The 24,324-nt window shown below is 32.6% G+C and overlaps 1 protein-coding gene across 1 annotated transcript; it reads left to right on the top strand.

Annotated features, from left to right (window-relative positions):
• The first annotated feature begins 598 nt into the window (after positions 1-598).
• LOC130683459 (serine/threonine-protein kinase TAO1-like) lies at positions 599-18,749 on the top strand. The gene is made up of 8 exons (XM_057501080.1): positions 599-988; positions 6,375-6,446; positions 9,038-9,139; positions 10,397-10,442; positions 11,005-11,101; positions 12,637-12,750; positions 15,172-15,266; positions 18,531-18,749. Exons 1-8 carry the CDS (start codon positions 857-859, stop codon positions 18,626-18,628), a joined length of 756 nt encoding a protein of 251 aa, XP_057357063.1. The 5' UTR covers positions 599-856; the 3' UTR covers positions 18,629-18,749.
• The last annotated feature ends 5,575 nt before the right edge of the window (positions 18,750-24,324 follow it).

The following is a 24,324-nucleotide window of genomic DNA, read 5'->3' as shown; positions in this document are numbered from 1 at the left end:
AGAACCAGGTTCTGAAGCCTCTCATTTATGGCAGTCATTTTTTAAATTTGGCAATCTGATAAAAGGAACTGCTATCAGAACCACCAGGAATTCTGTAGTGTATCTACTTATGTAAGGAAGCAGATTTGATAAGGCCATATTTTAATATGAATCAGGTTATGAAGGAAACAATTATCTATCTATGTTAAATTCATTATTTTCTCACATTTCATTTTTCTTAGGAATGTCTGTGTTAAAGTTTATTAAACACTGCCATGTGGTATCTGAAAGGAAAAGAAATCTTACTGATTTAATTTAACAAATTAAATCTATTTTCTTATTTTCTTGCATTTGAAGGTCATTAATAGGTGGGAATCTTCCTGTTGTTAGAAACATATGGGTAGATTTTGAGTTGTTGGACATGTTTTTAATGGTCTTCTTACTATATTTATCTCTTTTGCTGATGAGCTTATTGCATCAGAGTTAGATAAATCTTTAAGTACTGATACAGAAAGCCTTCCAGGACATAAAGATTTATCTAAGTTTTAGAAGTGTATCTATAGTATGTACTTACATACTATGTATAGTGGGAATTTTTTTTTAAGCAGTGTAGGTGATCGTGATGATGAGCCGGGTTTAAGACTCCTGCCCTAGTAGGCAACACTTCTTTTCAGTGAAATTCCAGGTCTAAGATAATTTTATATATGTAGTCAGAAAATGATGTTATACTAATTATTCTTAGCAACTTTTGCTTTTCCTTTTTTCTTTTCTTATTTCTCTACAATAGTTTATGCCAAAGTGGCTTCATTCATACGGATGAACCAAGGATTGGGCTAGCGCTATACCATTAGAATCAGACAGCTGATTGCCCAGCAGGATGCCGTCGACTATCCCAACAGAGGGCCTGAAGGACCCTGAAACTGCAGAGCTCTTCTTCAAAGAAGATCCAGAGAAGCTCTTCACAGATCTCAGAGAAGTTGGCCATGGGAGCTTTGGAGCAGTGTACTCTGTAAGTGTTAAAGGCTTAATGTCAGTGACCAGCGTTTATTTAATATCCAGTCCTGGAAGAGTAAAAATCAGTAATACAAAGAGATATAGGCAATAGTCTATTTTACAGTCACTTGCATTAGGTGTATATGAAAAGATCATTTTATTTATTGAGCTTCTTAGATTATTGAAAAAATGGGAAAGATATTCTGCTTTAATTTCCATGTTGTTTACACTACTTTAGCAGTTTTATGACTTACATTGCTATTGAATCAAATGTTGCAAAACACTGACTTACATAAAGTCCCGTACACACATTTCATTATTATTCATTCATTATTTCTTCCTATTAAGATTGCTTTTTTTCTCAGCAACAAGTTTTGTATAGATGTTTAATATTTTGGTAGTATTACAGACTTAGTTTTTTAGTTTTGATGGGTACCTTAAGAATAAAACAACAATTTGAAATATTATTTCCTTAGGGAAAATATGTTCCAAATTTGTAACAATTTGAACTTTTTATTTATTTCCCATTTGTAAATTAGAGGTAAAAATAAGGTAGTAGAAATTCCCTCTGTAATTTTCCTACCCAAGGACAGCTGCTGTTAAAATTTAGATAAACATCCTTCAGAATATTTTTGTGTACACATGCTTTATGTGTGTGTGTGATGTAGGTTATGTTTGTTTGATTTCTGAGTTGGACACAGAATAAGGGAAGAGGCACTCAGAAACAGGTATTTCATAAACAACCTTTTTTCTATGTTACAGTTTTGTCTGAATGTACACTTCTCCTGTTGTTCTCCTTAATACTAATGTGGAGAAATATAGAATAATAAAGGAAAAAAATATACAGACTCTTAGAAATGGGCCCAATAAGAGAACCCTGTTGAAAAAATCCCTGTCATGTAGCCCTTCAATGTGTGTCAGTAGTGTTTTTTAATTGACTTGCTTTATTAAGTATAATTTAGATACAGTAAATACAGATATATTAAATGTATAGTTTGATGAAATTAGACAAGTTATATGCCATGCAACAACAATTCAAGATACAGAATGGTGATAGTGTGGGTACTAGAAAGAAGTAGATAGAGGACAGAATGATAACTTGTTTTACCTCTTTTGATAATAAATATTCTATATACTTAAAAGTTTAAATTAAGTCATTATGTATGGGGGAGTCATGAAAAGGCAAGCAGGAACAATGAATCCAACTGTATTTGGGCTATAACCACATTGGAGTAAAAACCAAAACTAATACGAGTAACTTTCATACACAGTATTTTAACTTTATACCCTCTGTCTCCTTGGGAAGAGGAAACTGCAAACAAATCTTGAACTCTTCTCAGTAAATTTGTTTCATATTGGTATGGGTGTGACAGTTCTGAAACTGTGTGTTTAAAGATTGAGCAGTGAGTAATTTTGATGTCATTTGGAGTCAGATCCTAACTGAAAGAATGATAAAAATAGGAAATTCGCAAAAGTAAGGAAGAATCATGTGGGACTAGATAGGTATTGAATAAGAATTTGTGGCATTAATATGAACTAATTATATGACATATATGTTTCCTAGCTCTCTCTTCTGTAAGATTCTAGTTGCATTGATATCCCAGTAGCAACAAGCACACTTAGCACTCAGATCTTGAATTCCTCACTACATGGATCAAGAGCTCTTGGAGTAATGGTTCATTCTATTGTGGGGAAAGGGATCATTAAAGATAAGTTCTAGAATATCTTGTAGCAGAAGGTTAAAAAGTGCTTTAAAAAAAAGGGGCCCTTTCAAGAGGATGCTAGAACCAGCTTTGAAGATGCTCCCACTGGCCAGATCTGGAACAATTTGAGCGTCAACATAAACATCTATTGATTATAACCCATTGAATAAAATAGGAATTCCTAATTTCCATGATAGATGAAGGATGGATAGATAGTTGGAAAGGGAGGGCTTTTCTTTATAATAGAATGCTGACTGATACATGTGAAGGGAATGGTAGAGTTGGGAAAAACCAGCATTTTGAAGATTGCAGCAATCATTGCAAAGATTGTTTTGGGTAGAATCTTCAGTGGTTGCTAAACCTTGGGGGAAAGTTTGATGAGCAGGATATTTATATAGTTTAAAAGTATCACTCCACAGATTGCTTGTTAGATACAAAGTAGGAAACAGGGGTTATAACTATATACATTGGAAAGAAACAGTCAAATACCTTGAGTGGGTGATGAAAATTAGTAACCAGTGATGAACAGACATTGTATGCCTCCAGATATGATACCCTGAAAAGGACACAATATAACTCATGTAGTATTTCAGCCAGAGATGTGTAACCAGAATCTAATCTTGAAGAAGCTTCAGATAAACACAAATTTAGTAAGGTAAGTGCTGCTGTGTAGTCTCAACAACTGCCAGTGTCATAAAAGACAAGGAAGGGTTGAGCAAATTGTTCCAGATTAGAGGAGATGAATAAGACATGATGAGTAAGCACAATTTGTAATCCTGAAGGGAGAGAGAAACATGACTGTGGACATTAAATATTTTTCTGTGGGTTTTTTTTGTGTGTGTGATAGGCAAAAGTAATCTCATCTTAATCTGATTTAATTTTAATGTAATCATCATTACTAATGAGTTTGGATTTTAATAAATTACTGTGACTTTAACTTACTGTTTTAAAGTAATACTAGATTTGCAGATTTTGCAATAATAGTAAAGAGTTTTATCCTATAATCTTCACCCAAATCCTTTAAAGTTTACAAGTTTCATAACCACAGCACCTTTATCAAAACTAAGAAATCAACATTGATACACTGATACTATTAACTAAACTACATACTTTATTCAGATTTTCCCAGTCTGCGTGCTCTTTTCTGTTCTGGAATCTACTCCAGGATACTACACTGCATTCAGTATACCCACTTTTGAACTTTATCTTGTGCTAATTAGAAAGGTAGCTCTTTAGCAAAGCAATGAAATTGGACCCTTACCTCTTACCATATATGAACATTAAAATGTATCAAAGACCTAAATATAACAGTTAAAAGTATAAAACTCTTAGGGTAAAACTGCATGACCTTGGTTTTGTCAAAGGATTCTTAGAAATGACAATAAAAGCATGAACAAAAGAAAAACATAGGTATTGGATTTGATAAAAATGTTAAACTTCTATGCTTCAAAACAGTGCAAAGACAACCAACAGAATAGGAGAAATTATTTGAAATCATATGTCTGCTAAGGGACTTGTGTCTAGAATATATAAAGAACTCTTACAACTCAATAATAAAAAGGCAACCCAATTTTTAAATGTGCAAAGGATCTGAATTGACATTTCTTCAAAGATGTACAAATGGCCAAAAAGCACATGAAAAGATGTTCAACATTCACTTGTCACAAGTCTTGAAAAATTATACTAAGTGAAAGAAGCCAGTCACAAAAGACTGTATATTATTATGGTTCCAAAGTGTACAGAATGGGCAAATCTCCAGAGACACAGAAAGTAGATTAATTGTTCCTTAGGACTGAAGGGGTGAGGAAAAGGGATAGGAGAGTGATAGCTAAAGGCTGTGGGGTTTTGTTTCTTTTTTTTTAATTGGGAAAAAAATTTGAGGTAAGATACACATAATATAAAATTTACCATTTTAATCATTTTTAAATGAAACAATTTGGAGTTTCTTTTTGAGGTAATGAATGTTCTAAAATTGTAGTTATCAGTAAATTTCATGTATCTGTCATATCAATCAGTATTGCCATGTATCTGTCAGTGTACTAAAAGCTATAGAATTACACACATTCAAATGGGTGAAATGTGTGGTATGTAAATTGTATCTCATTAAAACTGTTAGAAAAAAATATAGCTGGTTAGACCTATTGACTAAAATCAAGGGGCTCACAAACAGATGAGTAGAGAACATTTTGGAAAAATTAATTCATATTCAAGATCTTATGCGGATAGATCCACTACACCCATTATGGTAAGTGGTGTACGTTTTCATTAACCAGTCTGCCAGTAATTGAAATTGGAATGTCATTAGTTGTTCCCAGAACCCACTTAAAAGTATATATATATATATATATTTTAAGGAACTCTATTTAGGTGTAATTGACATATGTGCTTGTCTAATTTTTTAACAGTTTTTTTGAGATTTAAATTCCATACTCTAAGTTCACCAATTTTAAGTGTGCATTGCATAGATTTTTAGTAAGTTAGAATTTTGTAGCTATCACCATAATCTAATCTTAAATTTAAAACATTTTATCTTTGGGAATTCATTAAAGACTGAATTGAAGATGAATTCTTCCACAGATGACTAGAGATTATTAACCCTTTTTACTGAACTCATTTGAAATATTTTGCAGCTATCCTTTTGTGCCTTCTTTATATATAATCTTTTTTTTTTAAACACGTAATGAGAATTTGGCTCTTAGTTTCTAAAGAGTTAACTTTCATGTTTCTGTTATGCTTTTATTTTATCAAAATTTCCAGAACAGTGGTAAATACTAATTGTGGTAGCATTTTAGCTGTCTTGTCTTAATTCTAGTTAATAGTTTATCATGTTGAGGAATTACCTTTCCCGTGTGGGTTTTCTAAGAGTTTGGTCTTCCCTGCATTGAATACATTTGGAGTTGGGCCTTTTGCATGTTCAGCATTTATTCAGCATTTATATATATATAAGTATATATTTTTCCCCTTTGATTTGTGAAAAAATATGGCAAATTCTGAAATGTTTTCCTGTATCAAAATTTTGCATTCTGTGGTAATTTATTTTATCCAAATGAAATATTGTTTTAATGCTCTGTAATATTTGATTTTAAAACTTTATTTTGAGTTCCCTTGCCTAAATTTTTAAGTCAAATTGGTACCTAAGTTTCTATTTTATGCTGCTGGTGAGGGTTTAGTTGCTGGGTTAGACTGCCTCCATAAAATTAATGGGATAGCTTTCCTTTTTTCTCCCCTTTTATCCTGGGAAGTTCCCTGGTGAAACTTTTCCACTCACAACTATTTTAAAGACGATTAGTATTCTTTTCAGTCTGCCACCACTATTTTACTCAAGTTTTCTTCTCTAGAGCAATTTTAGTAGTTCTTTCCTAGAGAATTGTCCATTTCATTGAAATTTTGAAGTTTACAGGCCTAGCATAGACTTGTATGTACTAGTCATTTTTTTGTTTGTTTACAGTTCTATTCAAATTTCTATATTTTTCCTCTCAACAAGCTCATTCAAAGATAAACATTCATTATTTTTATTTCTAAAGTACCAGCTCCTTGATAATTTGAAGTTTTTTGCTATTTAGTTATTATTTTAATGTTCTTTAAAAGCAGTTTTGATATCTTTTTTGACATGGTAGTTTATAAATGTTTTTATTCTCAGAGAAATGATTTCCCAGATTTAATCTGATAATTTTTACAATACTCTTCTGTCTTTTTTAGGCACGAGATGTGCACACCAGTGAAGTGGTGGCTATCAAGAAATTATCTTATACTGGAATGCGGTCTACCAAGGTAGGTGAAATATATATGTTTGTATTGGCATGTTAAAGAAAGCCATACCGTTTAAATTGGGGATAGGTGGGAATTTTTTCAAAAAATGTTGGAAAATATACAAATATTAAGTGTATATCTCAGTGAATTTTCTCCCACAGACTCAATGTGCCCATTTAAATTGTACCTAGAGCCGTAAACAACATTCCTGACGTACCAGAAACCTCCCAACTGTGTCCCTTACTTTTAATTGTTTTAGATATGTGGTGCTGACACAAGTTTAATTTTTTAAACTGTTGTTTAGCAGTTTATTCTATAATAGAGGGATTATCATGTCTAAGAAAGTAAACTAGAATAAGGTACATTTGACAGTAAGTATACTGGATATAAATTTTTTAATGCTAGAGAAATTATCTAATGGCTGTTTCAAATAATCATCAGGCAGCATATATCTAGTCTGAAAATAAGGCAGTGGGTAATAATCTGAAAAATAAAATTATTGATACTGTATTGCATGTACTTTTGTTCTCCAGTATTCTGATTAGTTCTTAATTGCATAAGTTTATAAAATGTCTACTTCCTAAGTGTTATCTGTTTCTTTAATTCTTCAAAAATTTAATTATTTTTAATTGTGGTAAAGTACGCAAAACAGATTTACCATCTAAATCACTTAAAGTGTAAGTTCAGTGGCGTTAAGGACATTCACATTGCTGTGCAACCAACACCACCATCCATCTGCAGAACTCTTTCATTTTGCAAAAGTGACATTCTACCCCCATCAAACAATAACTCCTCATTCCCTCTCCCCGCAGCCCCTGGAAATCACCTTTCTACTTTCTGTCTCTCTGAATTTGACTCCTTTAGCTATCTCATGTAATTGAAATGAATTATGCACTATTTGTCCTTTTGTGACTGGCTTGTTTCACTTACTATAGTGCACTCAAAGTTCATCCATGTTGTTGTGTGTGTTTGTGACTGTGTGTGTCTGTGTCTGTGTAAAAACACCACATTTTGCCCATCCATCATCTGCAAACGGACCCTTAGTTGCTTCTGCCCCTTGGTTATTGTGCATAATGCTGCTGTGAGCATAGGTACACAAATATTTCTTTGAGTCCCTGCTTTTAATACCTCAGGGTATAGGCCCAGAGATAGAATTGCTGGATCAGTCTTTAATTTTTAAAGGCTTTGGTTTTGTATATTCCTGGAGTCCCTATTTTATGGTAAATCTTGTTTTTTGTGATAATCACACTTATGGGTATAACAGTGTTGTGATTTATCACTGTTCCATTATGTTGATACCTAGAAAAACTCTTAATAATTTCTAAAGCCCCTAAAAAAACATAATTTTTTACAAGTTTACTGTAATTTTATTTGCCATTCCATAGTATAACTTTAAAACTAGCTTTCCTAGCCAACTTGTGTTGGAGTCTGTTTAATTAGTCATGCCTAGAACAAAAAGTTTCACCTAAGGCAGCATCTTCTCTCATCTAATATTGTATCCTTCCTGGAAGTGTTTTTTACATTGAAGAATACATGTTTTAGCTTTGTTTTGTTTTGTTTTGAGAGTTTGCCTCCCAGAGCATTCAAATTTGAAATGTAAAGCCCATAAAACACTCTCTAAACTTAGCATCTTCCAGCTTACACATTTTACACTGTGAATATCTTCTGCTCTATTTTTTTGAGGGCTTATGAAATAACATAGGAGATATAGGATCTTAAATTCTAGTACAAAACATTTCTTAAAGTTCTGTATTCTAGTTCCCCTACATTTAGAAATATGATACAAGTGAGTGGTAAAGCTTGGAAAAGCTGAAACAAGAACAAAATACAGATTCCAAGTTCCCATCCCACATCTACTAAGCTCCTAGAGTCTCTGGGTATGGGCCCAAGTACCTGTATTTTCAGAGTTCCCTGATTGCTTCTTAGAAGTAACTATATTAGGATATGGCCTAAGTTTCTGAAGTTGTTATAGAGTAGCTTTAATTGCTGAAGGTTCATCTGTTATTTACTAGTAGGCATCAATGGGAAGGCTCTTCCTAAAACCCTGTAGGAAAATGTTTTCATGCTGCTTGGTTTTTCTGTGAACTCCCCTCTGTTATAACCTAAGTGTTCACTAGCATTTTAGAATATGTGCAAGGAATTTAGGTAATTACTTGATTTGAGTTTAAACAGCAGAAAAAACTTAACATTTGGTAGACAATATAAGCCAACAACACAACAGCTGAACTTTAAGGTATGTAAATTATGCAACAATAAAGCTGCACAAAAGAAGGGAGAGGTTGAACTTCTGAAGAAAAACCACTAAATATAGTATATAGTTTTCAACAGGCTTGGTGTGTGGTTGTAAAATTTTAATAAGACTCATTGATAATAAATTTTATGAAAATAAAAATATGTCCTACCTGGAATGCATTTTATGTAATTGAGTTGTAAACTATATGGACATAAGTTCTTTAAAATGTATTAGTTTGACATTTAAATATTACAAATGAAACAAAGTTGTATGTTCTTATTAACATTTTAATCTAATAATTACTTTTTTACTTGTATAACTTTCTAAGGAAAAACAACTGTTCCTAATTATTTCCTTTATTCTTTTTTTCTCCCCACAGAAATGGCAGGACATTATTAAGGAAGTCAGGTTTCTACAAATATTAAAACATCCCAACATTATAGAATACAAAGGCTGCTATTTAAGTGAGCACACAGCATGGGTAGGTATCTGCTCTCCCCTTGCTGTAATTTTAGTAGGTTTAGTTTATAAGTAATTCAAAAATGTCTCAAAATAGTCGTGTAAAGCCATGCACAAACACCTTGAAATGTCAGTTCATACCGAGAAAGGAGGAGCAGCTTTTCCTGGAACTCTTGGGCAGTAGGAGATAATAGAACTTTTGCCAGTTTACTTCAGAGATTCACCTGATCATTACGTGCATGGGAAAATGTTCTGATGTATGTTAGTGGTATCATTTTTCAAATGCTTTATCAAACATTTGTTGAGAACAATCCTATCACTCAAGGATGAAAATCAGCATATATTTTTGACATAAATGTATTGTAAACTATTTAACCACAAGGATCTTGTGTGGAATATTGGTGGTGAACCCTGAAGAAATCTGAACTGATTGTGATTCTTTGGCTGAATGATACTTAAGGTAGAAAATTGAGACATTTTATTGCAGAAAATGGAAATTAATTTTGCCCCATTGGTAAAACTAAGATAAGATAGTAATCTTACAACAGTATAGGCATAGTATTTATGTCTTTTAAGAGGAAGGCTAAATTTTCTTTCAACAGGAATGACCTTTTATTTTTAATAAGCTATAGCTGATTATCATTTTAATATACTGAACTTAGATTTAGATTTGTAATGTTTGGTTTAATTTAGTGGTGATGGTACTCCTAAATTTGAGGCTGTGGTTAAAGAAAAAACAGTGGCCGACAGGGTAGACTGCCTCTCTTTCAGGTTTCTCCATCTGTAAAACAAGGATGATAATAGGGTCTACTTCCAAATGTGGTTATGAGGATTAAATTAGTTAATATATATAAAACACCTTGCACATAAGAGGTGCTCTGTGTTGGCTTTATAGGAAAGATTTAAACTGTAACCTAAACTTTGTATGTATAGTACCAGAGGATAATTTTCTGCTTCCTAACAATACCAGTATTGCTACTATAGGTTAATATTAATAGAATATATATATTCCTTTATAGCTTTAGTTGGTAATTATATGAAACACACATCTACAAGCAGTTCTATGTTGGCATTATAAAAGATTAATGTAGCATTGGCTTAACTTCATGTATGCATTTAACAAGTTCACAAAATGTGTAATTAAAGGTAATTGATGACTAGAGTTTGTTTCACTTCAAAGTATCTTCTCGATCTCCTTGGTGAATTTGTTTTATCTCATATAGAATCTTTTAGTTTTAATAGTGTATTTTAATGTTTTTATCATTTTTTCCCCATGTAGCTTGTAATGGAATATTGTATAGGATCTGTTTCAGATTTGCTGATAGGTAAGTTTCCTTTATTTATTAAGAAAAGAAAAGTATTAGTATAATAAAATGAGAATTCATTCAGTAAGAGATTTTTAAAATAATGTTAAAACTCTTCAGGAAGAGTGAAAACCTTTGTCTTCTCTAGAGTCTCAGCGTGGTGTGCACTGTCCTCATTAAATATTATGTTTTAGCATACAGATGAGTTTTCATTCATTATGATTTCACAGGCATTTTTCTGCATTCTTTATCATTAAACTTGATTGGTTCCTTCTGTTCAGAATGAAGATATGTATGAATATAAAAAGGGAAAGCTTCTCTTTCATTGTTTTTATAATCATGAAATAATTGTTAAATGTTAGTTAACTTTGAGGAAAATTACCTGTGAACTACAACAAATAGGCACAACTGCACACTTGTTATAAAGTTAAATTGCCTTGTTTTATTATCTTGGAAAGCAAAAAGTTCCTTCTTGCTAAATGTTAGTTTTTAAAAATTTCCCCATATATTAGATATGTGTATATATATCTTTAAATAGAAAGTTCTATAGAATAATCATTTTTAAACGAATTCTTATTTTAAGTTCACAAAAAGCCATTACAAGAAATGGAAATAGCAGCAATTACACATGGTGCTCTCCAGGGATTAGCCTACTTACATTCTCATGCCATGATCCATAGGTAAGTACTTTTAAAATTATCATATATCAATAAGCAAATGGCTTATTGAATTTATCAGACCTAGAATTTGTTAACCCTGAAAGCTTTATTTGTTTTAGTTAATTAAAGTATTCTGGAGTTTTACAAACTCATATTTTTTTTAGGTTATCCATGTCTTAAAAAGAATATACTAATTTATTTGATCTCTTTGTTGAGGATAAGTTTTATCTTTTTCTACACATGCTGCCAGGCTGTGTGAAGTATGTGCACTTTATAGATTTGTGATAGAAATTTATTTATAGAATAATTTAATTTGTGAAGTGGAAAAGATGATTGGGATGATGTATTCTTACTTTTTTCATTTTACAGATGAAGAAACTGATGCCCCAATTTGTGACTAACTTCCCAAAGCTTACAAGCAAGATGGATTAGACTAGAACTAACCTAGATAGATCTTTTGTCCTCCTGGTGACTCATAACGCCAGATTTGATTCCATGACAGAGACAAGTGAAAGCTACTTAAGACTCTATGCTTTTGAGATAATCCTTGATAATCCTTGATAGTGAATAGTAATTTAAAGATTAAACCATCATAAACTACATTTTTAGCATTGGTATTAGTTTTCCCTGGATTTAGAAGGAAGCTAGCATTTTTAAAATTATCTATGTGAACCAGGCAATACATAGTAAACTTATATAGTAGAGTCATTGCAAATTAATGGGTTATCAGTTTTTTAGATGAGAATACTAAGGTCCAAGAGAAATCCACATGCATAGTAAATAAGAGAATAGAAGAGTTGGAAGTAAAACCTAAGGTTTTCTCAACTTCAAAGAACCTATTCATTTGTTAACAAAATCAAATGGAAGAAAATAGACTGACTTACTATTATATCCATTATAATACTATTGTAGTATGAATTGACAAGTGCTTAGAAATTTATTTCTTTTTGAATGTATGGTACCCATTGGGCATACAATCCCATTATAATTTTCTTAGTTCACTTGTACATTGTTGATTTAGAAAAGAGCTTAAAAGTAAATTTGGGATCATTGATATTACCTTATCCATGTGTTTCAGTTTTCATTTCATATTTAGGTAGGAGAACTATGCTAAAGTTTGGAATGATATGAGTAATTAAAAAAAACAAATTTAGGGAATGAGGTTCTTTTTTTTCCATTTTAATGTTAAGGGTATACTCAGAAATCTTACAGTTATGTAAGAATGTTCAGCTGAATTTTTAAAACCATTATTTGTACCAATGAACAGGAACTCAAATATAGAGTATGTGCTATTAATTACCTAATTTTTTCTTCTGTTTCTACTGCTATTTTATCTTCTCTTTTAGAAAATTGTTACTATATACTTACAGGAATTCTGTGTATCTCACTTCTTAATTTGGATCTTAATTCTCATTATATCAACTGAGAGATTATCGAAGGCCTTCATTATTCTGATTTCTCCTTCTGTGTTTTATAAAATTTTATATGATTTTTATCATTTTCAGTATAATCTTATGAAGAAAAGACAAATAATTTTCTGTGTTCTTTAAACCCAGAGATATCAAAGCAGCAAATATCCTTCTGACAGAACAAGGCCAGGTGAAACTTGCTGACTTTGGATTGGCTTCCATGGTCTCTCCTGCCAGTTCTTTTGTGGGAACGCCGTATTGGTAAGAATAGTCCTGTCTGGTACTGATCATCATAATTGAAATAGGCAGTGTGTGGTTGTACTTTTTTCAGATGCTTTATCTTTTTTCTTGGAAATACAGTGCTGCTTTAGACATTACTCTAAGCACTACAGTTAGTTTCAGATATAGATTTGGAGAGCTGCCCTTGTATCGCCTATTGTTTCATTTGTTCCCCCAATGTTTCTTTCCTCTTATCATCTACATCATGTATTGGGCGTAGGAGTGAAAACATTTAAATATTTAAGAAGGGAGAAGATAGAAGTGCTAAGTGGAAATTTTCTTTAGATTTATACTTACTGTGTGTCAGTATCTCTGAATAAGAGTATCTGAAGACTGGTAGCTAATTACGAATTAAAAAAAATTTTTTTTATTCTGGAGAATTTCAAGTATACAGGGAAATAGACAAAAATGTAAGGAAGGCTCACACAGCCCAGCTGCCCTGTGTACTTGCTCCTCTTGCCCTCTCTCCACCTCCAGTTATTTGAAGTGAGCTCTAGACATCATCTAATTTTATTCATAAATAATTCCATATTAATGTCAGCAACTCTGAAGGGAATAATTTTCCACATCTTCACCTTCCATAGGTGTTTTATCTCTGTATATGTTGAAAGGTGTCTTAGGTCTACTGCATCTTCTTTTCCACTTACCTTTCAAATCTCCCAACTCCCACTTTGTTAAAGAAAGGCTTCTCACCCATCCTGAATAGTAGAATGATGCATTGTTCTGAGGATTAAAAGCCTTAAACCATCACCAGAGGGACAACTTGAGAATACATAACATCTAGAATATATAGCATCAGAAATATTGAAGAGTTTGGACATGAAGTTTTGTCAAGGGCCTTCTGCCTTCACAGTCATCTCTCTTCACTTCCTTTTACTCCTTGCTCTTTCTTTTCCCCAGTTATCTTCCCTCCCATCTTCTTTTCTAGTGGATCATAAATTACCTCATTTATAACTGGGACAATTGCCATGAGGACACATTAACATGTTATTTACATTGAAAAATGAAGTTTGGCATTTCCTGATAGAAAATAATTCTGATTTGAATGGTTGATATGACCATGCAGACTGGGTTTGCTAATTAGGTTATTATACAGCAGTGTTTTTAATGAATTGAATGAGCTAGGTCCTCAGCTCCAAGTTGTAAATATCTGTAAAGCGCAATTACAAAATAATGTATATACATATGTGTGCGTTATATCCTTTGCAACGAAGTTTATAAAATTTCGATACCAACTAAAAAATGTACAAGCAGATATATTTTTAAAATAAATTCATTGGAAGTAAGAAAATTAAAAGTTTGAAGGCTACTGTTCTGTATGACCAAAACTTTCTTATGTTGAACCCCAGTTTAGATAGAATCCTCTTCCCCTATATAAAAAAAGGGTTCTTTGGAGAAATAATTCTTCTTAATGGTCCCCCTTTACAAATCAGTGATCAATGTTTTATACTAGAAAGGAGCTAGAAAGTTGTGCATTAAAAACAAAACTACTTTTTTAACTTTGTTGAACTTACTGACTCCCCAAGCTTACTTCAACATCTTAACACATTAGAAGCCCTCTATTATTGGCAATTGGAAGTTACATGTGTATTAATTTGTATATAGTATATTAGGAACACAGCACTGTGTACATATTTACATGTTTTTACACAGAGGAACACACATACGCCTGGTGACAATCTTACTAAGCAGTCAGAAACTGTTCTAAATGTCTGTCTGTGCTTAACAACAAGTACAAAGGAAGTATAAGGTGAAGCATACCAGTGAGAACATTAGAGTCTACCTAAAGATGTGAATTAGCATTTCATTTTATAACCAAGATGCCTATAAAGTTAATAATTGTATGATTTATTTAGTTATGAGTGGCTGTCCTAGCCACTTTTATCACAGAAGACTACTCCTATTTGCCAAAAAGACTGACAAACTGCTTATTTGTTGTTGCTTATTGTGGCAGATATTTTCTCAGCTAAATGTAGTGAGCTTGTTTACTTCAAGGAAATGAGTGCTGGTGATAAAATGCCCTCTTTCAAGCAAAACTTAGACTTTTGTAATAAGATACTAAAATGAAAATGTTTGAGAATCACTGGCATAAAGGATATACAATATTAGAATCTGCAAACTTGAATTGATGCAGAATACAATCCTGCTCTGGGGAATCTTTCCTCCAGGACGCTGTTACATGATCATGACAAATGGTGAGAATAAGTCCCACACTGTATATGCAATGGTAAATATTATCTCACAACCTGTAATGCCTTCATTTCCAATTGTAAGAATTCTTTTGTCCACATATATCATCTGGAATTCACACAGGTATTCTCCATGTAGATGGTCATTACAGTTTTAAAGAATAGTGTACTTCTCTTTTTTTTTTTTAACTTTAAGTGACATTTTATGTCTTAGGATGGCCCCAGAAGTAATTTTAGCCAAGGATGAAGAACAACAATATGGTACCGAAGTAGATATTTGGTCTCTTGGAATAACATGTATTGAACTAGGTAAGCATTGCTCTTTATTACTGTGTAGTAAGTTTTGATCAATGTTTTACCTCAATTTCTGTACAAAATTACAGATTTTTATTTTTATGTCAGTGTTTAAGGGGAGCAATAAATCTATTAAAGTTGTCACTTTGGTTATTTGTCAATTTATATATATATATATATATTAGGTTAGGTGTATTAGATTTGCTGTATTAAATTAGGTCTAAAATAGTTCATAATGTGGCATTAATTTTGAGGTATCTGTGTCTAACATTTAATGAGTATTTGTTAAACACCTAGAATATGTCTATGGTTATAGATTTACCATGTATGAAGGGTCTCTAAAGCATTCAATACACTAAAAAGATAAAACACCATGATTAACTGTGACATATCCCAGGGATGCAAATATGGATCACTATCTGCAGATCAGTGTGATCCACCACATTAACAAAATGAAGGCTGAAAATCATGATTATCTCATTAGACACAGAAAAGCATTTGACTAAATTCAGCATCCATTTGTGATAAAAACTCTTAGCATAAGTATAAAGGGAAGATAGCTCAACATAACTAAGTTCATAAATGGCAATCCCACTGCTAATATCCTACCTAGTAGCCAAAAGGTAAAAGTTTTTCCTTTAAGACTGGGAACAAGACAAGGATATCCCCTCACCACTTTTATTCAACAGAGTATTGGAAATAACATCCAAAGCAATTAGATAAGAAAAAGAAACAAAAGGTATCCAGATCAGGAAGGAAGAAGTAAAACTATCACTGTCTACAGATGACATGATATTATTACATATTGAAAACCCTAAAGACTCCACCAAAAAATGGTTAGAACTAATAACCGAATTCAGCAAAGTTGCAGGGTACAAAATTAATACACAGAAATCTGTTGCATTCCTATATACTAGCAGAAACAGAAAACAGGAAAACAATTCTATTTAAAACTGCATCAAAAAGAATAAAATAGCTAGGAAAAAATGTAACCAAGGAAGTGAAAGACCTATACTTTCTTCATGAGAGAAACTAACCAATATATGGAAATAATCCCATGTTCATGGATAGGAAGAATTAATATCATCAAAATGGCCATCCTGCCCAAAGCAATTTACAGAGTCAGTACAATTCCTATCAAAATACCAATGGTCTTTTTCAATGAGCTAGAACAAATAGTTCTAAAATTCATGTGGAACCACAAAAGACCCCATATAGCCAAAGCAATTCTGAGAAAGAAGAAAGCTACTATGGGGGAGGGGTTGGGATGAGTAGTTGAGGGTGAGGGGAATAAAAGGGCACAAAAAATTTCAGTCATAAGTTGGTCACAGGGATAGTAGTATAGCATGGAAAATAAAAGCACTGCTTCTGTAACATTTTCATATGTGACAGTAACTGCAGTGGGGGGGTGAGGATTTAATATGGGTGACTGTAGGACCACTGTGTTGTATACTTGAAATCAATATAAGATTGAATATCAAGGATACTTTAATTAAAAAAATAATTGAAATGTAAAATATCCTTTGAATCCACTGAAGGCTTCCACAGTTTAGATTTAGTAAATCTCTATAGTTTTTAGCTAAGTGCAGTGTTCTTTGACTAAATTGAGATGGTCAGGTTTATGGTAAACGACAGAATCAAAAATCATCCTCTGGTCTGATATATTGATGGTACACCATTTAGAATTTTTGAATACTTTAATAAATCACAGTAGAAACACAGGTTATTTTATTCATTAAGAATTTCTTCAGTAATCCCTTCCCCTTCCTGGATCAAACTAGTCATTCTTAAAGCTGTTGGGAGGACAGTATAAAGCAGGTGTCCACGTCACCTGCTGAGTCATGGTAGCCCGGAGTGGCGTGTCAGAGTGCTGTGAGGAGAGGAGGGAGTTCCCACAGACAGAGTGCCTTGTAAGTGGAAGCAGAACCTATGCAGGAAGGGCGGCAGTCACGTTTGGAGATCAGAGTCCTGGTGGGGTAACCGAAGCACTCATACCTGGAAGTAGCCCAGCATGGGGTGTCAGAGGCCAAGGAGCAGGTCCACATTTTGGGGTGGGTAAACCTGACACATGGCGGTGCCTGACTGAAAGGAAGGGGGCTTCCCTCCTGAGGACTGATGAGGAGGGCCTCACCGCAGAAAGTGATCCAGTTTGGATGGGGTGTCAGAAACTGAGTGGATGAAGTAGACAGACTTGGAATGGGGTTTGAAAACTTGATGGGGAAAAGCGGAAAGGGTGGTGGCCAAGATGGGAGACTGGCTATGTACAGGGGGGGTTCATCACATATATTAAGGATAATTAGAGTGAGGTTTCTTATTGTCAGAGACAATACAAAGGATTTTTTACAAAGGAAAAAAGTGAAACTTTACCATGAAAACTTGTGGAATGGCCTTAAGTGATCAAAGTGAACACCATCAGTAACAAGATGATCTGAAACCATGGACTACATCACAGAACACACTGAGAAAAGTGTGGTATTTGCTACTGTGATATTCCTGCCAGAGATGTTGAAACCAAATTTAGTAACAGCACAAAGCCAAACTGAGGGACATTTGAGAGTCAAAATTATACCTGTGAATTGTCAAGGTCATGACTTCAACTGTCACCTTAAGACTAGAAAAAGAAGGGCAAATTCAATCCACAGTAAGCAGAAATAAAGAGACCCACAAAAGATCAAAGCAGAGAAAATGAAAGCAATAGAGAACATCAATGAGATCACAAATTAGTTCTTTGGGAAAAGTAATGAAATTAATAAGCCTCTAGGTAGATTGAGCAGAAAGAAGACACAAACGACCAATATCAGGAATGACAGGGGACATGACTCCAGATTTTACACATATTGAAAGGATTATAGGGAAATTTTATGAACAATTTTATGTAAGTTTAAAACTTAGAAAAAATGGGCAATTTCCTTGAAGGATGCAGATGGTCGAAGCTCATTTTTGCTACAAAGGACATTATTGGGACATTTGATTGAAACTGCAATGGAGTTTGAGGATTAGATAATAGTCATGTATTCATATCAATGGTCTGATTTAATGAATGTACTAGGTTCTCTTAGAATGTTCTTGCTTATTGGAAAAATACACTATTTAGAGATGATGTGCATCAGGGCTGCAATTTCCTCTCTATTGGACACCCTTGAATAAGTTCTCTGAACTCTACTTTCAACTTTTTTGCTAAGTTTGGGTTTATTTAAAAAAAAAAGCTAACAGTACTTTTCTTCCATTCTCCTGTATAACAGGCACATATTTTAACAGGAAGTTTTCTTTCTTTTATAGCGGAAATGAAGCCTCCTTTACGGAGTAATAGTTCAGTAAGTGTCTTCAGTTGCATAATCAGAAGTGAATCCCCTACATTACAGTCTACTGAATGGTGAGTATGGCTGAGAGATATATTGTTCACATGGTAAAATTTAAATATTTTTCATAATGTTATCAAAATGATTTCATTTCAATGAGGTGAAGTGTATATAACCTGAAGAAATATTAAAATAGCTTTATTTTTTCCATACATCATGTTTATCCTTTATTATCTCTATTTTTCATAACATATAAGTAACTCAGTTTAGAAATTAAAGATACATGATGCTACATGGGAGCAAAATGTATGGCTTTTGTATAAAAATTAATATATTTTTTGTACCTTAGCAACACATACAATCCTAATTATATAATAAATAGCATGATTTAAAGATTCATATTTTATAACTGCAATATATAGATTGCCACAACCTGCAGAGATATTTAATTGGGGAATGGTTTATAATTGATATGGTATAAAACATAGGTAAAAATGATTAGATAATTTATCAGAGTTACCAAATAATTCATAATTTTTGGATCATTCTAATTGTCATTATTTATTATTCAGAATGTGCTTTGATGTTGCATCTAGTGCTTCTTTGATAATACTGTTGTTCATGTAAAGAAGTTTATTGAAAACAGATGGACGATTTTAGGAAACAAGGATTTTTATCAGTGATAGAAAATTTTAATGGGAAATTCTTCAGGTGTATCTAGCATTTGAAAGGTTCTAGGGGACTACCTCCTATACTTAACAAATACTTTAAAATTCACAAGTAAGATGCATAAATTAGCAAAAATTTATTTTTTAGCATTACGGAATTAAGGCAAGTTCACAGGTCTTTGCTCCTTCTGTAGAGATGTTTTGAAGAAATCTTCACAAAGAGTTTATTATGGTACTTCTAAATAATAGATACACTAAACACAGGCTGTCTTTACACTGGTTGATACTTTGGGGATTCAAAAAAGAATTCTTGTATAAAAGAATTAAATCTTATTTGAATATTGATGACAAACATTCTTGTATAAAAGAATTAAAAATCTTATTTGACTATTGATGACAAATATTGATGGAATATTTTTTACCTATTGCCTTACTGAACTCTCATCATTAACACTATATAATAGTATGTTACAGAATTCTAATTTAAAAAATCTTACTGTTTTCTGGAACTTTTATCCATTTGCTCAAGGATGCTAAATACTTAGGCATAAAAAAATGTTCCTTCCAAAACAAATAGCGTGATGTTCTGAAACATGCTATTTGGAAGATGATCCAAGGGTCAAGCAAGAAAGAGACGTGGCTAGAGAAAAGAAAAAAAAACAAGAATATTATCTAAGGTTTGAATGTGAAAAGGAAAATGATTGACTTCCCTAATTCACCTCAACGTAGAATGAGTTGTGATACTTAAGTATGTGAGAGCAGGATTTTAAAATAATGTGTGCAAATTTATCTTTGGGAAATGGTAAAGATTCATTAGTTACTTTGCATAACTTTTTATAGACTTACATGATGAAATATATAGTGTATTTTGTCTGCTTTTTTTTTATCATTTCTATTCTCCCTCCCACCCTTAGGCACATGCCTTGATTTGTGGATATGATTTTAAAGGAAATAGCAATATGTTCACTTGATACTTTCCTTTACAATAGGTCTTATCAATTTCGACACTTTGTAGATTCTTGCCTCCAGAAAATCCCTCAAGACCGTCCTACATCACAGAAACTTTTAAAGGTCAGTTATACTCTGTTTTGTACACCCAAGAAATTGTTTTAAAGAATGTGTTTTATTCTTCTTTGATTCCGAATCAGTATTAAGTACGGTACCGGTTTTTGCTAAAATACTAATTTCATAATACTGTTCTTTCTTGGAAACTTTGGTAGTTGCTAAGTTTTTCCATTTGTTTTTCAAAATTAACTTTTACCATGTCTGAATAGAATATATAGTTAAATATTCAATTTAGTAGTATTAAATGGCTTAATTTTTATATGTGCAAGCATATATTCATGAGTTACAACTATAAATTTTAATTCATGTGGAACCATGGCATTTCAGAATTGGCAAAACATAGTTTAACTTTGGATTTAATTTTTGTATGTACCACACTTGATATATCCATCTGTCATATATAAAATAATATGAAAGTAAGAGAAATGATGTGTAATACATTTACGTAAATACTGTGGGGGAAAAGAGATTTCAAAAGAACTGCTAAAAATGGATATCACGTTTTTGTTTCCTTTTGAGAAATATGTTTTTTCTAACTTAGGAATGAAAATATTTTAAAAGTAATGTGAATTCTATTCATTTTTCAGTAGGTTTGGTTACCTAATTTAAATAAATTATTAGTATATGCTTTCTGTTCTCAAAAATAGGTATTCACAATAGCAACAAAAGGTTTAGTATAGCTATGACTTATGTTAGTGAAAAATAAGCAGAACGCATTTGTAGAAAACTGTTAAATAACTTAGAATTACAAGATATATTTATTTCATTTTGAGGTTGATATCTTATTAATAGCAATAATAGTATTATTCGATTTAATATAGTTTTGAAAACATCTAGATAAGGCATTAGTGAGTAGCAGTTGACTCTATCTCTTTGTGACCCTAAGGAATTTTGTGGATTTTTCACTAGAAAATAAGAATTTCTGCATGAATGTTTTAGAATTTTAAAGAAGTTCAGTTTATTTTCACCAACACACAGTTCAAGATGCAAGGATATTGAAAGGATCATGTACATATTCAGTAGGGTTATTTGCAACTACAGTATGTAGAAGAGCAGTATAAAGTTTCAGTAACACTTAGGGAATTCTAGGCCATAAGCACACTTACAGTCTCAAACGAAAGCCCAAAAAATAGGTATTCACGGTAGCAACAAAAGGTTTAGTAGAGCTGTGAATTATGTTAGTGAAAAATAAGCACGATCCATTTGTAGAAAACTGTTAAATAACTTAGAATTATAAGATACATTATTCTCGGATAAAAAAAGACCGAATATCATAAATAGTGGTACATACCAAGCTAAGGCTCAGGAAAAGGAAGAATGTGACTGGCTTCTTACATTTGCCTAATGAAGGCAAAAGAAGCCCTTTTGGTAATAACCCAACCCTCCAGGAGCAGATTACTTGGCCTTGGGTGATCAGATCCCAAACCTGCATATATATTCACTTACCTGGTCCATTTTGTATATTGACCTTATTGGAAGTGATAGGAAGTATCTATCAAGTGCATCCTTCCCTTTGGCCTGATCACATTTCTGCTGCAGTCTGTCATAAGGAAAAAAACTAAAATGGAAAAAAGTGACTTACTCTATGAAGCTATTTATCTCAGAATGCAAAATTGAAAATAATTATCCAGAATTAGAATAATGGTTATGTAATTTTGGCATGAACATTTGATGAAGTAGTCTGTAGGCATTATGTTTATGAGTTGAAATAGCATAATACTTACAGCAATGAAAAGAGAATAATATATAGTTACAACTCTTCAGAGAAGAAATAAATTTGAGCTAGTAAAGGAGGTAAAAGTCTTAAAAGAATTCAAGATCATCTCATGAACTCCAGTGCACAAGGCATCTTTCTGAAATCCATGTTCACTACAAAACAAAATCTATACACAGAAAATTTCTGAGAAGAAATAAATATCCAAAAAATACCAAAAGTAACAATGATAATCTTATGGTAGAATTGTTCTTTCTACTTTTCTGTATTTGATAATGTTAAGCTTTATTAAGTATTAATGGTAAAAATCACTAATACATAATATCTTTTAATCAACTGCTAGTGTTTTATGAAGTGTCATTTAAGCAACATAAAGTAACCCGTCGTACCCAAGTGGTATGTTACGTAATTCACCATCACTAAATACATTCCTGTTGAAATCTAATGTAATTCAGAACTGAACGTGTCTCCTCTATGAAATCAGTTCTAAGAATTTGTGAGCGTTTACTTAGGGCTGTAATTGGACTTAATTCTTAATGTTTACTTAGACTCTGATTATTTCAACTCTGCATTTTCAGTTGGCCAACAAAGTGTCATGTTCAAAGTTTTCATAAAAAGTACGGGGGATGTTATGTAGGCACAGAGTGTATACATGTAAATTAAATTTTATAAATATAAGAAGTAAAAAGCATAACAGAACTAGGTAGCTATAGATTAACATGCATTATCTATCATTATTTAGGATAGTAACTCTGGGGTCTAAGAAGGGATTCATTTGTTCTGAATGAAAAAATATGTAGGTCTCAACCTGACTTTTGCCTTCTACTCTTAACCAGCACATGTTTGTTCGTCGGGAGCGCCCTGAAACAGTGTTAATCAATCTCATTCAGAGGACAAAGGTGCTTTCCCAGGAGGCACATAATAGACCAGCAGTAGAATCACAGGAAGAAGAGGTAATAACTTAGAAATGGCTCAAGTATTGGGGTCTCTTTATTGACTTCTTTCCTTATGCAACTTTTCTTGCCAAGAATATTTTATATCAGTGGTTTCCAGATTGTGCCTTAACAGTGATTCTCTAAGGTTCCACCCAGATGGGGAAAAAGGTTTTGCATTCTTTAAACCATCCTCTTGGTAGTGAACATTAGCATAGTAAAGCTCTGTGAAGTTTATTAAAGAAACCTGTTCAACTTTCATTTAATCTAGTCCCTCTCAAAATTCTGGGTTACAGGGCACTTTTTTGCTGATTGTCTGATGGCATGGGACATGCTTTTGGAAGTATTTGAAATTACAGGCTTTGGAAGTTGACGGTGCTCACACAGTTTCAACCATTCTCCTTATCTTGGTTATTGTATAAACCTTTCCCCCAGTGCCTTTTATATAATGTTTGATAAGTGTTTATTAAAATGGAAATTTCTTGCTTCTTTAAAAATAAATAAGTAAATCAAATAAACGTGACTTAACTAAACATCCTGAGGGAAAAAAATTACCAAGTATTCTTATTCTGTTACTAAGAACACTTGATTCTTTTCAGTTGTGTACAGGGATTCATTCCTCTACATGGTTCTTAGAATACTCATTTTATAGGTGAATAAAGTAAGACTCAGAGTGGTTAACTAACTTATTACTGTAGATGCATATGTGTTCGGATTCATATATGACTCTTGAGACCAAGTTCTTTCCATTTTGCCATGTTTCCAAATTTGCTGGAGAAATGTTATAGAACTTTCTCACAAGGAAAATATAAAGCTTATTATTTGTGGAGCTATCTTTTTTAGTCTAAGTATTTTCTGTTTTCTTCTTTGCTCATGTCACAATGCCAAAGCTTTGATTCTTTTTTATTGCTTTCTACTGAGAAAGATCCCTGCATTCTGAAAACAGGAGTAGTAGTTACTTTTCTTTTTAAAAGCACTACATGATTAATGAACTATAAAATAAGACTTTCTTACATACAGTTTTGGTGTTTTTGATATTGCCTTTTACTTCTAACAGTAGTCACTAGAAAATTGGGGCTATTTTAGGTATACGAAATACTTCAGTAAAGTGAAATTAATAAAATTCTAATGTCATTAAACATTAGAATAACAGCAACTTTTTTAGGCTGTGGATGTAAGAAAAGACCCTCTATATACCTTGGGTCTGTATTTATTATTCTGCTTATCTTAAATAACTTTGGTATGGTAAGACTATAATATTGGGGCCCAGATACCAAAGCTTGCCGGATTTGTTCGGAATAGTCTTCTAATTATGATTAAATATAGAATTTTTAATTTTACACAGAAATAGATAGGAATTAATATTAAATTACTTAGTGGAAAAAGTTTAGACTA

Source organism: Manis pentadactyla, chromosome 4 (assembly GCF_030020395.1).
Source record: "Manis pentadactyla isolate mManPen7 chromosome 4, mManPen7.hap1, whole genome shotgun sequence".
Taxonomy (NCBI): domain Eukaryota; kingdom Metazoa; phylum Chordata; class Mammalia; order Pholidota; family Manidae; genus Manis; species Manis pentadactyla.
This window is presented reverse-complemented; position numbering and strand designations above follow the sequence as displayed.

Bases quoted from the DNA above. Each gene is read 5' to 3' on its own strand.
- LOC130683459 (XM_057501080.1), top strand. From the start codon at position 857: ATGCCGTCGACTATCCCAACAGAGGGCCTGAAGGACCCTGAAACTGCA. The intron at 6,447-9,037 runs GTAGGTGAAATA...TTCTCCCCACAG, and splicing joins CTGGAATGCGGTCTACCAAG to AAATGGCAGGACATTATTAA. The intron at 11,102-12,636 runs GTAAGTACTTTT...CTTTAAACCCAG, and splicing joins TCTCATGCCATGATCCATAG to AGATATCAAAGCAGCAAATA.